Source organism: Silurus meridionalis, chromosome 20 (genome assembly GCF_014805685.1).
Source record: "Silurus meridionalis isolate SWU-2019-XX chromosome 20, ASM1480568v1, whole genome shotgun sequence".
NCBI lineage: Eukaryota > Metazoa > Chordata > Actinopteri > Siluriformes > Siluridae > Silurus > Silurus meridionalis.
The window spans coordinates 3,268,739-3,286,132 of record NC_060903.1 but is presented as its reverse complement, the minus strand read 5'-3'; the positions used below and the strand labels follow the sequence as shown (position 1 = coordinate 3,286,132).

The 17,394-nt window shown below is 40.0% G+C and overlaps 1 protein-coding gene across 2 annotated transcripts; it reads right to left on the bottom strand.

The window, feature by feature from the left end:
* Positions 1-2,963: 2,963 nt before the first annotated feature.
* Positions 2,964-5,615, bottom strand: neurod6b (neuronal differentiation 6b). 2 transcript variants are annotated; one of them, XM_046876014.1, is made up of 3 exons: positions 5,485-5,615; positions 5,012-5,348; positions 2,964-4,096 (listed from the first exon to the last, which is right to left on the bottom strand). In XM_046876014.1, the coding sequence occupies exon 3, from the start codon at positions 4,089-4,091 to the stop codon at positions 3,138-3,140; it is 954 nt and encodes a 317-aa protein (XP_046731970.1). In that variant the 5' UTR covers positions 4,092-4,096; positions 5,012-5,348; positions 5,485-5,615; the 3' UTR covers positions 2,964-3,137. The 2 variants fall into 2 exon arrangements, with proteins under 2 accessions (XP_046731970.1, XP_046731969.1); XM_046876013.1 differs by having other exon boundaries at positions 5,012-5,560.
* Between the last annotated feature and the right edge of the window lie 11,779 nt (positions 5,616-17,394).

Below are 17,394 nucleotides of genomic sequence, written 5' to 3'. Positions count from 1 at the left end.
GCACCAAGTCAGCTCCATTAAGATCTTAAGTGGCCTGAAAATAGATCTCAAACCCTATTTAACACCTTTGAGATGAATGTGAATGCAGACCACACCCCAGGTCTCCTCACCTCACCTACATCTATAATAACACCCTTATGACTGAAGGAATCTCATAAACAAATCTCCATAAAATCTGGTGGAACCTCTTCCCAGAAGAATGGAGGTTATTATAACAGCAAATGGGGAATAAATGTGGAACAGGAAGCACAAAAAAGCACACAAATGTTTGTCCATAGGGTGTATGGAAGACAACAGGAAGTGGCAAGTTCATTATTTTCCAATCGCCAAACTGTGGTATAAAAGATGTTAAACACACCCTTGATTTAACGGAGTTTTCTTCCCGCACCACACACTCCTACACTAAAGTGAGCCATATGCTTACACACTCTTTCTGTTCATCTAATGAGCACGACAGAGAGACAGGCCATGCTTAACCTGTGAACTGTGGGAAAGGACCTGTGTATGCCTGCCAACCCGTCTTTCTAGGCTCTTTCTCTTCACACACACACACACACACACACACACACACAGTTGCCTCCTGTTAGGGGGTGCAGCTGTCACAGTGCCTCGGCACTGCAGATCTGAGAGAGTGAGAGGGGAAATGTGGTGTGAAAGGCCTCCAGGTTCTTCAGGCTTCAGTCAGGACTCTGGAGACACACCTGCTGAACCCACACACACAAACTCACACATACACACACACACACACTCACACACCCCGAGCAGGCAGGGCACACCGAGTGTCTTTACCAAGGCTTCACATCCTGTTCAGAGGCATGGCACTGTGCCCAGAGCACAGGATCAGACATCACTGATTCAGTTCCTGAACTCCTTTATGTGTATCTCGTAAGCACCACATGCCCCAACTGTCCTTCTGAGCCCTCATTAAAAGTTGAAAGTGCAACTTTTTGCAAGTGATCGGACATTAAGTGCTCCGAGGTGGAGGTCGGGTCTCGGCGATTTCCTGCCCCAACACAGAGGTAGAAAAGATTTGGGAAGCTTGGTAACTGTTAAAATTAGTTCAATTCAATTCACTTTTGTTTGTATGGCACTTTTAAAATGGACATTGTCTCAAAACAGAAACAAATAGAGTTTACATTTTCAATGCATTAATTCCTCCCTAGTTTATCTCCAGTGAGTGAGCCAGTGGTGCAAGTGGTGATGGTGGTGATGACAACCTGCTTGAAAGGAACCAGGCTCCATCAAGGTGACATCAGGGTATCCCTTCATTTTAGTTGCATCACTTCATCATCATCAAACTATTGATTATATAAGACCCTAGTTGCTTTTGCTGAAAATGTGGGGTTTTTTTTAGGATTTTTATTTCAGTTTTGAAAATAAAAAATAAATAAATAAATAAATAATAGTATAGGCTACATAATTTAAGAAAATTAAACGCACGTGACCTTCACCCTGCATCTGATATGTTTCAGTACAATTCAGTAATGATAATTCACTTCTTAACAATTTCGACGATTGCTCACGTATATAGTCCACGTCACATAATTGCAAACTTACGCAATTCACACCAGGAAAATGTTTTGTTTTTTTTTAAATAACATAATTTAAACGAATTTAATATTTGTTCTTTTATTTCTATATAATGATATAAATTAAAGGGGGAGAAAACAATGTTAGAGAAATTTATATTAGAATATTTGTAATGGCTTTGCCAGGAGACGACATTTATTTATTCGTTATTTATTTATTTGCATAATTTCTTTTAGATTGAATGAATTTTCGCAGGAAAAAAAAAGTTGGAGCCCCGCCCCCTTTTTTTCTGAACCTTCACTTAAATTCTTATAGAAAACCTGAATAGATTCCTGAACTGCCCAAGTGTTTATCAATACTGCTACAGTTTTCATCAATTATTATTATTATTATTATTATTATTATTATTATAGTGTCTCATTCTTTTGTTATTATTAAAACCAAATGTAGGAAAATGATTGCACAAACATATCTAATGTGATTTGCGCATATTTAATTATCCGTATTAGACACAATAATCATTCTACATAAACATCTGCTCTGTCTACATATAATATGATGTCTGAAATATGAATAAAATTTTTACTGACAGAGAAAAAGATGTTGAAGATAGATAGATAGATAGATAGATAGATAGATAGATAGATAGATAGATAGATAGATAGATAGATAGATAGATAGATAGATAGAATGTCTTGTAATAATCGTGTGCTTTTCTTTTCGTTGCTTTACATTTATTAGTTTCGGCTGAAATTCTGCTGAAATATTTTGCGGCAAATAAAGAAATAAATAAAAACAATAAAATAGATGCAATAAATAATCGTTTTGCGAGTCCTCGGATTTTCAGAGCCGACAAATGCTTTTTTTCCTTCTTCTCATATTCACAAACCGCACGAGCCATAATCACCTACAGTATTAATCCGCTTTCACGTGTTTGTTTTCTATATGAAATGTGTGTAATGTTTAAGGATGGACCTTCTAAATACACACTGCTCAAGCCAAAGCTACAAACCAAACACTTCACTCAGTCCATCAAAACACTGTTTCTGAAACATCTGGGGGGGAAATGGGATTATTTTTAGTGAACGCGCTTTTTGTTTGCTTAGTTCCCTTTTATTCTGTATTTATTGTATTATATTTATTGCTCATACAATCATATGGATTTTCTTCTTGCTAAATCCATTCGAATATATGGAAATAATTTTTTTGTTGATTTTTTTTAATAGATACAAATAATAACTCGGATTATTTGGGTCGCGATGTCGTGTTCCATAATAAAAAAACAACAAGCATTAGCATTAATAGTATAATTAAATTAATAATAATAATAAGGGATATATTTCGTAGGTGGGATTTTAAAAGATAAAGTTTAATTGCAGTAAAAAATTATGCCAGAAGCTTAAAAAAGTGTAAAGAAAATAAAATACGAGACATTTAACAATATGGCATTTATTAGAGTGCAGTAAATAAGGGAGTACATTTAGGTAATACAATTAAAGACAATAAATTATGCAGTGAAAGTGGGCAATAAATAATAAATATATTAAAGACACAAGAATAAAATGAACAAGTTTGTTTGCCTGTCACCTTTTTTTTTTTTTTTAGGTTTAGGTATGATACACCGCGTTTAATTGGTCCTGGGTTTGGAAGGGCTGACTGCGCATGCGCATCTCGTTGGGAAAGTGCGTGTCCGGGGACAGTGTGTAGGCTGAAGGGCGGCTGAGGGAAGCGCGTGCCGGGGCGCCGCAGCAGGTCGCGCCGTAACGGCAGCTCGCGTCGCGCTCCGTCTGCTCGTCGGGTTTCTGAAACGAGAACACGCCGTTGTAGTTCACGGGCGGACTTAGCTCTCTGTCCGGAGAAGCGCTGTTGTAATACGAGTCGTAGACGTTGCAGTAGGAGAAAGGACGGAAGTGCTTGGAAGGGTCTGCTCGGCTTGGTTCGGCGCCTGCGTACGCGTAGGTGGAGTCACCTGCAGGTGAGACGTCCCCTGGACTCGCCAGGAAGCGTCCCGCGTTGAGCTGCAGGCACCCTGCCACTAAGTTGGTCGTGGGTTGCGACAGTCCTTTGCACAGGGTCCGTGCGAACGCCACTAGGTCGGGTCGCGTCCCGGCGCTGAGCGTCTCCGACAAGGCCCGGATGTAGTTCTTAGCCAGACGCAGCGTTTCTATCTTGGAAAGCTTCTGGGCGCTCGAGTAGCACGGCACGACCTTGCGCAGACTTTCCAGCGCGCTGTTCAGGCCGTGCATTCGGCTGCGCTCACGTGCGTTCGCCTCATGGCGCCTCAGCTGGGCCCTGTCCGAGCACGTGGCGCCCGACTGGCGTCTCCTCGGAACTCGCCTTTTTCTCAGGCCGCTCTCTTCCTGCTCTTCGTCTTGCTCATCGTCTCGTTCTTCATCATTCCTGTCCGAGCGATCGTCGCGTAGGTCTAAATCGTCAAACCGCTGTCTGTGATGGTCCGGCTGCTCCTGTCTCAGATTGTCAGGATTGCTTGAACGCGGAAAGCTCGCTCCAAACTGAGGCTCGCGCATTGCGTCTGGCTCGTCTGGTGCCGCCGTCAACATTGTCCCTAAACACGAGGACACAGGTAAATGTGAATAGCAGTCCCTCTGACACTTTAGAGTGAAACAGGACAATATTAGTTTCTTACAGTCTTTCCTAGAGACTGGTGCATACAATGAACAGATCCTGTATGCCGTCTACACTGGAAAAAAACCCTTACCAAAGATAGGGCACCTCTCCAAAGCAGTTCATTTCTCATAAAAATTGCATTGCAAATATTTTTCGAGGAGCAAATTCTGAAAGAAACGCTTAATTACAATCCCAGTTCGTTCAGAACGAACATCTTAGAAACCCAGAAGGACCATAGAAAGAACCGTAAGTGAGTTCAGTATTGTAGGTGGGAATTTAGTATGCTTCCAGAAAAATCGATACAGTATTCTGGAAACAATTTAGAATAAAGCTAGTCTGGGTTTCAGAAAGAACCCTGTGCCAATGTTTCTTCTTTATTATTTTGACACAAGACATGCAAATTTGTGAAAAAGTGGCGCAAAATTAAAGTTCTTCAAAGCACCAAAAGTTCTTTGTGGACCAAAATGGCAAGAATGGCTAAAACCTTTGTAGGATTGAACTGTACAGTTGAATTCGGCTTAGTGTTAAAACTCTTTCCCTGAATGGCCGTCTACATTGTTGATGCCATTGGGAATGGGAATATACCTCTTTATATATTTTTCCCACTCTAAAAGAGCAAGATTTCTAAGAATTGGGATGTGGAGACATCCCAAATAAGATGGTAAGCTCATGCGCTTATCTGTATCTCATATGGCATTTACAGTAATGAACAAAATCCCTAGTGCTGAATTAACAAGTCCAGATGGACGCATTTTGAACCGTAATGTCCGGCTTGTCTGCGTAATCCAAAGGAAACAAAAAAAAAGATTGGAATCGATTAGAATAATATTTTAAACCGTTTAAATTCTCTTACCTGCTTTTTCTTTTAATAATTCACTCGCATGATCAAAAGATTTCCCTCAGCCTCGGCACCATTCGCCTTCCATGCGTCTGCTGTGAGCCACTTAGAATTCCTTTAATCTCGTTTTCACCCTCCTCTCACTCTTTCTTTCTCTCTCTATCCCTTTCTCTGCCTCTCTGTGAGAAAAGTGACACCCGTGCCAACTGCCAGCACGGGTACCCGTGCCATCTGCCACTGACGTCTCGCGGAGGAGTTGGTCACATGGTGCGCTCTCCTCTCCCGTGGGACTTCCTTCCTGTACCAATCATCTGGCGCAACCACTAATGGGCACCGTGAGGCTTTCATTTACCTAGCGTCAAAAAAACAACACAAAAAAACCCAACAAGCAAGATTCCGACATTGTCATGCTGTTGTGGACGAACTCCGGGCTTTTTCGAGACGTGTTTGTTTCTATGCAGACAATCCCAAAATGATGCGTTTAGTACCTGTCTTTGTCACACACACACACACGTGCACGTGAGAAGCACGTCGGCTGAGGTAATCGCCTGCTAATCTCGGTGCTCGTCACTTGTCACAAGCGATCAGTCACATCTTGGGAGATTGTCAGTCTGGGGAGAGTCACACACACACACACACACTCACACACACATATGCTGAGAGAAGACTGGCATTGTATAGGATTTATAGACTTAGAGACACAACGGCTATTCCGGCTGATCAAAGAGAAGTGATATCGATCGGCAGAACCCAGATGTTGTCCGGTTTGACCGAAGTTCAGCACAGTGTGAGTGGTGCCAACGTCTAGAGAAATGGGTTTGTCCGTACAGTGCTTTTACATCGTTCTCATGGGTTTGTACTAGCTTGTCTAGCATCTTTTGAGGATTAATGACCAAAAATACAGTTCTCAGAGGATATATTGCTGTACTACAGCTTGTCAACTCTCTTCATTTGGAAATTTCCCAGGGGTACAAGATTCTGCTTTAAGTTTTTTGCTTTTTGGAAATAATTTTCTACATACGAAACTTTCATTTATAGCATTGGGAAGTGGCAGGTCAGTAGTTAAGGCTTTGGGTTACTGATCAGAAGGTCGGGGGTTTCAAAATTCAAGATTTGTATTCGTCACAAACGTAATTATATGCAGAATACAGCTTGCAGTGAAATGTAAATTTGATCGGTTGTTTCAAAAATGTGCATCAAATAAATAGGGACTATAAAATATAAAATTCAATTCAAGTTTATTTCTATTGCGGTTTTCACAATGGACATTGTCTCAAAGCAGTTTTACAGAATGTACGAGTTAGAATGTAAGAATTGTATGCAGATTCAGAGCGTAAAAGTGAAAAGATGGAAAATGTGAGGAAATAAATAAAAATCAGAGAAGATATGAGAAAATATGTTGGATAATGATAAAGTGGTATTTAAAAAATACTGCAAATATGTTTAGATGTCTGCAAAAGTAGAAGTAAGAGAACAAGTAAAACATTGAATGAGGTATAACAATAACAAACCAAAAACAGTAACAATGATAATGTGTACTGGGTTCAAGCCCCGGTATCACCAAACTGCCACTTTTAAGACCCTGAGCAAGGCCCTTAACCCCCCGTGCTCCAGCGATAATGTATCATGTCTGACTTCAGATTCCTAACATTGCTGGGATATGCGAAGAAAGAATTTCACTGTGCTGTAATGTAAATATTAAAAGTAAATATATATATATCAAACAATATCTCTCATCTATGTGAAAACTCCTACACATCCATAGTTAAGTTAAGGGTCCGGGTTCATAAAATAGTAGTTAATAATAACTAAGTAGTTCAAAAATAACGAGTATTTATCAGTGAACGACTGTTGATTGATTAGGCTAGTACATTAAAGGCTTGCTAGCTAATTAGCAAAAGTGTTTATTTTATTTATTTATTTTTTTCGGATAAGATCAGTTTTGATTGTACTCTATCACATTTTGTAAAACAAATTTTAGACCTTTTCCAGAGCATTTTTTTTAAAGACGTTTGGGATGAAAGTCTGAGGTATTCATATTTTCTTTTTCATTTTCTTTTTCATATTTATTTCATATTTTTTTATATTCTCTTTTCTTATACCACACCATCCCGCACAAGGACACTTTACACCATACCTCACTGCACACGGACACTCATGGTCAATCATAACTTGTTTACTGTTGTTTACTGGCTAACTGCACACTGCCATAAACATAAACATTTTCTGTGTACATTTTCAGTGTATGTGTATATATATGTATATGTATGTGTATATATGTGTATATGTATATGTACGTATATATACATATATATTTATATATATTTATATATCTCTACATCTTATTTATCTGCCTTCTTTCTTATTATATTTTTCTTTAAATTTTGTTATTATATTTATATTTTTTATATTTTCTATTCTCCTTTTTTACCCTATTTTATTCCCTCATGCCGGACCGTCGTCAAAAGCATTTCACTGCATGTCGTACCCTGTATGTATGTGTTTGTGACAAATAAAATTTGATTTGATTTGATTTGATTTGATTTGAGGTAAACCTGAGGTAAAAAATGGGAGGAAAAAGCTTAAATCTATACAATGCAAATCTTAATGTATTTTATATACATATAAAGGGCTTGTTTTTACCTCAGGAAATGCCCTAGCTAGCAAACACTTCCTAATTATTGTTACACTGCACTGGAAATGCCCCAAAATCTGTTTCCCAAGAAGTAGCAGGCAAAATTCCATATTTCACTGACAGAATGATTTCTTTATAAAGAATAAACTGAATACTTTCTAACTAGTTAGTTTATTAGTTATCTAGCCAGTATGTACTAGCATAATCACTGTTTACATCAAGTATTCTAAAATGCTAATTTATATATTATTTATTTAGAAGAATGCTAACTATCCACCATTTTGTGAAAAGTATTTTTCTGTGTAAATTAAGTTACCTCTGTTTTGGGTTAGCAAAAAAATAGCATTACCACAGTTTGCTAAATAGATTGTGTTTTGCTAGTCATGCAAAACATGAAAAAAAAAAAAGAATTAGTGAATAAACCAGTGTAATACACCGAGCAACCTAGCAAAGCCATGCTAACGACGGTTTTACCATCGATCCTTTCTATTCTATTACATCACACTCTGAAGGACACTAATGTCCCCTAGTACACTCGGCCCTATCATGAACATACACCTTAAAATATTTTGACACACACTTTCCACTTGCCCCCCACCCCCCACCCCCTTTCTTCTCTCTAAAAAATGCCTCAGCTGGCATCCCGCTCGTTCCGGTCCACTACACACACCGGCATCTGATGAGTCTGACTCCGCGTTTCAGACTAATCAGTCTGCTGCGCTAATTGCAAATGCAAATATGCAAATTTATATAATTAATTACTCCACTAATTAGTTCTCTGTTATTTTCAGGTAATAAATCATTGTGTGGTTGAAAGAGAGAGCGATCGTGAGAGGGGCAGGGCACCACACAAAAGATGCAAAGTTTCAGACGCCCTCAGAGGTGTTCGGACGCAAGGATATTGTCCCTGGTGTCAAACGGATAAAGGACAATTTTTTTAGGTAGTCCAGTACAAAAGTTCAACTCGAATGCACTGTGTAATTTCAATGAATAAAGCAAGACACTTTGTTCCATCATGCACCATGGAACTTTTTAATAGACACAAATTCTTACTAATAAAGAATTGTGGAATTTGTGGACACCTGGTCATCACACCCATGTGTAGGTCTTCCTCAAACTGGTGCCCCAAAGCTGAAAGCACACAATGTAGCATTACAAGTTCCCTTCACTGGAACTCAAAGACTCAAACCTGTTCCACCATGACTAGGGTGGTATCAAAAAGTTAGTGGTGCTAAAAAGACTAGTGGTGCTAACTGGTGCTATTCTGACCAGGTGCGTTACCACGTTTCATAATGGACAGCGGGTTAAAACAAAGAAAACAAACGTGTAATGCTGCATGAAACTGGGCAAATCTTCCACAGAGATGTTTGACATGACATAGGTTTCATTCGAGGTGTTTCGAGTTAAATGAGCGCTTCAAGAGCGGAAGAACGTCGCTGGAAGACAACGGGAGTTTAGAAGGCCCGTCAACGAGCTCAACCCTGAAAAACATCAAAACCATTCAGCAAATTGTGCATGATGATTGTCTGAGAACAATCCACATGATCTCACTTCCACACCCACCCTTCTCACAGATTTGGCTCCTGCAGACGTCGCCCTCCTCCCGAAGATGAAGCTCAGAGTTTGCTGTTTTGAAGTACTTGTAAACAGCATCTTTGGAGGAAAGGAACTTGACTTCAACCCCACTGAGCACCTTTGTTATGGCGTCTTGTATGGCATGGTGAATCTTTTTTTATACATTTTTATTATTTTATAGTACTTAATACAAAATATTGTATACAGTGTTTCGATCATTTCGATTTGTTTTAGTATATTTTATTGTTTATTTGATAGTATTTATAGCTCTTACATCATTATGAGACCTGCGTATTCAAAAACGAACAAAGTAACAACTTGCAAACAAATTCATGAACGTAACTTGTTTGTAAGGTGCTGTTTGTAGGCATCATGTTCTTGGTTTGTTATGATGTTGATAACAGCTTTCTGGGCCATAATAACTACATAATCTGGCCTAAAAGACTAAATGCTTGAGGAGCTGAATCGTAAACGTAAAATGATGACTTGTCAAAGTGATACAGGAGACGGTAGTGGTATGAGGGATTTTCTCGCGATACAATTTCATGTTGCAATTTTCAATTTCATGTGGTGGGCGATTTCCACTTCATGTGGAGTTTGGACATTGGAACTCCTTGAGTGTTTAAAGGCTCTGGCATGGAGAAGCTGGTGTTGGATCTGTGATGATCGCAAATGTTGAGTTATTTTATGAATTTCTCAGTAGCTCCTAGTTTTATAACCACAAACGACTGTAAAAGACTGTAGAAAGATCATTTCTCATAATTACATTCCAGTACTCATGTTAGTTCTGTATTGTTTAAAGACTATAATCACACTGGGTTCCCCTTTTGAGTCGGGTTCCTCTCAAGGTTTCTTCCTCATGTCATCTGGGGGAGTTTTTTCCTCGCCATGGCTGCTCATCAGGGATAAATACACATCATTCACCTTAACTCTTAAATTCTGTAAAGCTGCTTTGAGACAATGTCTGTTGTGAAAAGCGCTATAGAAATAAACTTGACTTTTGTCGTGACTTTTGTCGTGATTCTCTTTTGAGAATTTTGTCGTGAGGAAACAAGCTTTTACTGTACATCGAGATCACCAGTAAATTAAGTCACGTTTATGAGAAAACAAGAAAGAAATAATATTATGTATGGCCTCTTAGAACTTACATACATACAGATTAGACATGATCCAGATATTCTAATATAAGAATCAGAACACTTTATTGATCCACTAAGGAAATTGTTTGGTTGCATTTGTATATAGTAAAATTAAAGTGAAGATTAAAGAAAAATGAAAAAAATATATAAGTGCATTTAAGTGCAAATGTTATTATATATAATATATTAAGTAAAATATTGATCATCCATCTCACAGAGGTGTATTATCTTGGGTTGCCAGTTACATAAATCACTTAAATCAAGCATTAAATAATAGCAGTGCAGACACTTTAGATTTACATTAAAGTCAGTAGGAGTAAGACAGATTAAATGTGTGTGAATGATAGAGAGGACAGTGGAGTCGTGTGGTTGCAGGGAGAAGAGGTGGAGAAGGTGGAGAAGATCGGGTACCTGGGGTAAACAGTGCAAAGTAATGGAGAGTGTGTTAGAGAAGTGAAGAAAAGAGTGCAGGCACGTTGGAGTGGGTGGAGAAGAGTGATAGCAGGAGTGATTTGTGATAGAAGAGTATCTGTGAGAGTGAAAGGGAAAGTTTATAGGACTGTGGTGAGACCTGAGATGTTGTATGGTTTAGAGAGAGTGGCATTGAGTAAAAGACAGGAGGTGGAGCTGGAGGTAGCAGAGAGAAAATCATGAGGTTTTTGTTGAAAGTGACGATGGTGGACACAATGGACAAGATTAAAAACTAGTTTGGACAAGATTAAAAATGAGAGGGACAGCGCATGTAGGACGTTTTGTGGACAAGGTAAGGAAAGTGCAATTGAGATGGTTTGGACATGTGCAGAGGAGGGACATGGGGTATATCGGTAGGAGAGTGCTAAGGATGGAGCCACCAGGAAGGAGGAAAAAACGAATGCCAAGGAGGAGGTTTATGGATGTGATGAGGGAAGACATGCAGGTAGTTGGTTTGAAAGAGGCAGATGTAGAGGACAGAGTAGTGTGGAGACGGATGATCCGCTGTGGTGACCCCTAACGGGAGCAGCCAAAAGATGGAGAAGAAGATTTAAGATTAGATTTACATTTATGCCATTTAGAAGATGTTCTCTGGATAAGAACACGTTCACCTTCAAACTCTAAGACCATTTTTATTTAGTGAAAGCAAAGCCTTTTGAAAATGCTCTCCAAAGTGGATACATTTAAAAATGCCATTTTTTGCGTTGCAGTGTGGACTTTTGAAAACAATGGCACATTTTTAGTCATGTGACTGTGCCTTTCCTCGACATTACCATTGCGATTTAAAGAGGCGGAAAGTAAATACAAGCCAGGTGGAAATTAAGCCAGTTAAAGTGTCCTACATTTTACTAATGTGCAGTGCAGGGACGTAAACATCTTCAGAAAATGAAACAATTCATTTGTGGTCACGGAAATTGCCAGTTTTCAAATTCATTTGGATTAGTGTATTAGCCTTTCAGTCTAGTCCAGAAAAAACACTTCTTCATCTATCAGGTGGTATCAAAATGTTTCAAGACTATTTTTGTAACACGCCAACAGATGGCAGCACAAAACTGCACGCGCAGTCACAGGGAGCACCGACCTTCATAAGTCAGTGTGCCAAAAAACATCGTCCTGAGTACATTGGCTATTCTGAAAACGTGCATTACCACGTCTGCTATACTGACCATGTGCACACCCTGTCACCCAACACTCCTCACATCATGATTCCACACCCACTCCACTTTGGCTCCTGCAAACTTAGATTAACATGGCAGAGGTCGGTATTTTAACACCATTGCAAAGATCCGGCGTAAATCGCAGAAGGTGCTTGTCGCACTTCGAAAAGAAGACTTCCAGGACACATTACAGAAGTGGCAGGAACGCTGGGAGCGCTGTATTGCGGTGCAAGGGGACTGTTTTGAAGGTGATAGTGGAAAAGTGTAGATTAAAGTACTTTCTTGTAAATACAGCTAGTCTCAAAGCTTTTTGATACCACCTCATATACCTGTATGCTAATCCCCCTGCATTCTCTGTGGCATTAAATGAACATGGCATTCATTTGCACGAGCAAAAACATTGTTTAATGGTGTGAGATCACCATGACATGGCTACTAACTTCTTACAGAAATTAAGAGGAACTGTCAAACTTGTAGCTAAATATTTCCGAACATATTCGTGGTGCATCATGTCTGCAGGCTCTCCGTACTGTATGTGTGTGGGTAAAGTCGAAGTGATCGGGGAAACCCATGCCTGGTCTCAATGCTCTCCAGCTGTGCTGTTTTTACCAATTACCTCCCCCAGATGCCCATATGCCACCACACAACTTTGCCCAGGTGGCTCCTCCGACACAGAGGTATGTGCAGAAAATGACAACGGACACCATTAATACCCACACACATTCTCTCCCACTTCAAGACACACACATAAGGGAGCCCCCTGAGTGGCACGCTGTAAAATTGACTTCATTTTGATTTAATAACAGCCTCCGAGAGGCGAAGGAAGACGCACTCTGGCGGCGTGTTTACGGCAAACCCCCAGCGGCGTACGAGTAATTCGATTAAAGCTGATTATAGTAAAACGCTGACCTCCTCATGATGGCATGTTTTCTCGAGTTGATTGATTCTTTTTTTTTTTTTTCCTCCCCTCATTGAACATAGATCGAGGGAAATGAAACAGCACGGGCGCATGTAACAAAAAGCTAAGCAACACACACAATCGACTACCCAGATGGAGCCGATCAGTTATGCTAATGGCAATGAAGGATGGAATCATGAATAATTCAGATGTTTTGCAAAGATAATGTAAACACGTTGGTGGACGGATTACACGGACGAGGAAGCGACTGCTCCAGGCGAAATCGCACGTGGAAATAAATGAAAGACAGCAGTGAGGCAGCAAACAAGCTGACATATGACATGGGGTAGTTTACTTTTGCTTTCTAATTGTATTTATGTTTTTGGCTTGATTTGTTTAAACTAGTCATTACTATTGTCAGCATAACCTCTGTCCTTCTCTCTTTGTCTCTCTCTTACATAGAATTTGACTTGATTGACATAACATTCTTAAAAGTCAAGAACTGAATATCACATTGCTAATATACGTCATCCTTTGGTCCGTATACTTTGCTTTCATTTGTTTTTTGTTTTGAAAATTGTTAGGTAATCAATTATTCAAGTAATTCTACTAGGAGTGATTTCCCTAATTTGTGTGACTTCTTATTATCATTTGTTGCATACTGTCATCAGTTTAAGGTCATACAGTCAACAGTATGACCTTTAACAATGTTTTTGTTTGTCATGTACTGATATGTAACGCAATGGTCTCATAGTCATCACAGAGGTCTATACATTCTGTCTGTCATTACACTTTGGATATCTTTCATAAAAGTCCTGACATTCTGAGATCCGTATTGGAGAGACTGAACAATAACAAGTGGAATAAATTGTGGCAAAAAAACCAAACGATGAAACAGCTATGTATAGAAACGTTGGGGTTTCTTTGCTCAAATTGTCAAATATTTAAAATATGCCTTATTTCAAGTTTCTTGCCAACTTATTTTTTGACAATTTGTGATACTCCTGGACAACCCAGATGTAAAATAACTGATCAACTATTATCCATCAGGCTTCCCACCATCCACTGCCCTGCCCCACTTTCCACTAGAACTACCCCACCCTCCACTGCCCTGCCCCACTCTCCACTAGAACTACCCCACCCTCCACTGCCCTGCCCCAGCCTCCACTAGTACTACCCCACTCTCCACTGCCCTGCCCCACTCTCCACTAGAACTACCCCACCCTCCACTAGCCTGCCCCACCCTCCACTAGATCTACCCCACCCTTCACTTCCCTGCGCCACTCTCCACTAGTACTACCCCACCCTCCACTTCCCTGCGCCACTCTCCACTAGTACTACCCCACCCTCCACTGCCCTGCCCAATCCTCCACTAAAACAACCCCACCCTCCACTCCCCTGCCCCACTCTCCACTAGTACTATCCCACTTTCCACTGACCTGCCCCACCTCCACTAGTACTACCCCACCCTCCACTGCCCTGCCTAACCCTTCACTAGAACAACCCCACCCTCCATTGCCCTGCCCAACCCTGCACTAGAACTACCCTATCTTCCACTGCCCTGCCCAACCCTCCACTAGAACTACCCCACCAGCCACTGCCTGCACCTAAAATGTATTGTGGAACTTTAAAAATGCACTGAATATTTATACAGATTTATCAGAATTAATATTATAAATGTAATATAATATTTAACTTTTTTTACAGTATTGAAACATATATATATATATATATATATATATATATATATATATATATATATATATATATAAATATTATAGATAGATAGATAGATAGATAGATAGATAGATAGATAGATAGATAGATAGATAGATAGATAGATAATCCTTTTATAATTTATCAAATGCAATTAAAACACAAGTATATGTAAAAGCTCGCAGGTTGTAATATTTTCGCCTTAGAGAACAGGCAAATTCGAAAATGAATCTCCCAAATCTGCAGGATATTAAAAAACAAAACAAAAAAAATCTGGCATGTGAATACACCTTCATATCAACACTCATTTTAACACCTTCCTCTGTACGCCATTGTTCTGAGAATTCCGCATATGGTCTGCCGGTGGGTTACACACTTTGTGCTAACAGCTTCTGCTTTTTTTTGCAGAGCCAGCGTTCACACTCAGACGCAGATTGTGAAGTGTACGCTGCCTTCTCACGTTCAACCCTCATTGTGTTCATCGAGAACGTGTTAAAGATTCAAAAGAATTCAGAATATAAGTCGAAATGTGTGAGTTAGCAGCTGTGTGTGTTGTGTTATGTTGTGTTGTGTTGTGTGGATTCGAGCGAGCCGAAAACGGATATCCCATAGATTACAGACTCCTGCGTCTGTGCAGATGTTGCACCTGAAACAGATATGAGAGATTAGCTATAAAATATGATGGTGCTGGCGGTTCGAGACGCACCCCCGGCCTTGCACCCTGCCTGCGCTGGCATCTGTGGAGCTCGTGTTCCTCCCTGCATGCATGCGATGTATTAATTACCCATATTGATGATGAGAGTCAGTGCCGAACAGGCTCAAATAGACGCCCACAAGATACATTAGACAACTTCATTGAAACTTAGCTGTAATATATAATGAAGCTGTCTGAAGTTTGCGAGAAAAAAATGATGCAGGCCGATGAAATTAGGACCGATTTGATAAGCTGATTGAATTGCACTGTCCCCAGAAGCTAGAATTTAGCATTAGACAAACCCTGAAACAGAGAATCGGCTTAAACGCAGCTTCTCGATGGTAGAGCATCTATATGGGTAATACATGTAATGACCCGGGAGCAATCTGCAGCATAACACTAGGGAAAGGAGCAAAGTGGATTACAAAAAAGACAATCACATAATCAAGATCAACACCATGTCCAGAGCTCTGGGGAAAAAAGATTAACCCTACAAACTAGGGATGTGCATCTCCATAACCGAGTCTGATGCGATCTCACATCTCAATGCATAGCCAACGATACAATACATTAAAGAAACATATGAACAGCTACCGATGTGCTTCGATACGATTCACCTCGATTACGATGCAGTGCGATCGGATTTCAATTCGTTTCAACGCACTCGAGAAACTGTTTAGTGAGGAGAAATCAATCTACTGTACAGATCAAATACTGGCCACAAATTATTGTTCATTTTCAAAATAATAAAAGTATAGCACATCTACTGATAATTATATGTAAATCAATTGTTTTTTTTACAAATGCAAACGTTAAAAATGCAGATGCACCAATGCCAATCGCTGAATATTACCATTTCTAGTCTCCGTATAAACAAACGCCAGGCTGGTATCAGCACCATGGACAGCCACAAACAAACTACATATGAATTGAACCTTATACAGCTGAGTATTGGTACATTATGAAAAGCTCAGTGTACTAGAGAAAGTAACTAGAACCTCAATCTGGATATAAGAACAGGATCTTTCATTGACAGCTGAACCTACTAGGCAAAGCTGGTGTTTATATCAAGGGGGAAGGATAGCTCAGTGGTTAAGATATTAGACCTCTCATCAGAGTATAAATCCTAGCACCACTAAGCTGCCACTGCTGGGCCCCTGAGCAAGGCCTTAAACCTGTTGTATTCTAAGTTGCTTTAGATAAAGGTTTATGTCAAATGCCATTAATGTAAATGTGGATGTAAATGTTAAATGTATGAGCGTAAATAGACAAGGAACACATACCTTATAAATCACATACTCAATACTGTCTATTGAGACCCGCAGTTGATGACGGAGAGGTTTGATTCTGGCTTTTAAATATTTAACAACATTTCTTCCCTATTACCACAGTGGAGAAAGCCACCAAGCTTTTTACAACTATCTGACTAAAGAACTAAAAAAAATAAACCGAGTGTAAATCTTATCAACTTAGTTTCAGGCGTAAAAACCTACTTGACACGAATTCCCTGTAGACTACTAATAAATCGGATTGTTTGCATGACTCACTGTTTGCTTCAGCAAGATGAGTTGCCAAGGGTGAGTGAAGAAGGTGCCCGTGGACATAAAGAACATCAGCCAGAGCCAAGATTCCCCTAGCATAATGGAGCATTGTGGAAGAGACGAGACATTTGGAAGACACTCTCTCAGTGGTGAGGGAAAGGCAAAAGGAACTGGTCTGCTGGCAAGAGTATGGATCCCTTGGAGAAAATCCCAAGCAGTACAAATGTTCACCATGGAGGGATGTCTGGTCCTGGCATTGGTTGACTTAAGCTCAAGAGCCAACATGCTGCTGTGCTGTGGCCAAACCATGGGAAACCTTCTGGTGGCGTGGTGCATGGTCAGATTCAAACAGTTCCCATGACAGCTTTGCTTGCCAGCACTGTCATGGGCTCTGTACCCTCAAGCCTGTGACAAGACAGTTGATTTAATTGATTCTCCTCCCAGGAAACCAATGATTAGCTAAAATACTACTCAGGACCGTTCTAAGTTAGAAAACTCTGGTCTCATTAACCTTTTCTGGCTGGGCATGGTGGTGATAGTGAGGGGTTGTTTTGGTGCATTTAGGGTTTGGG

Bases quoted from the DNA above. Each gene is read 5' to 3' on its own strand.
- neurod6b (XM_046876014.1), bottom strand. From the start codon at position 4,091: ATGTTGACGGCGGCACCAGACGAGCCAGACGCAATGCGCGAGCCTCAG.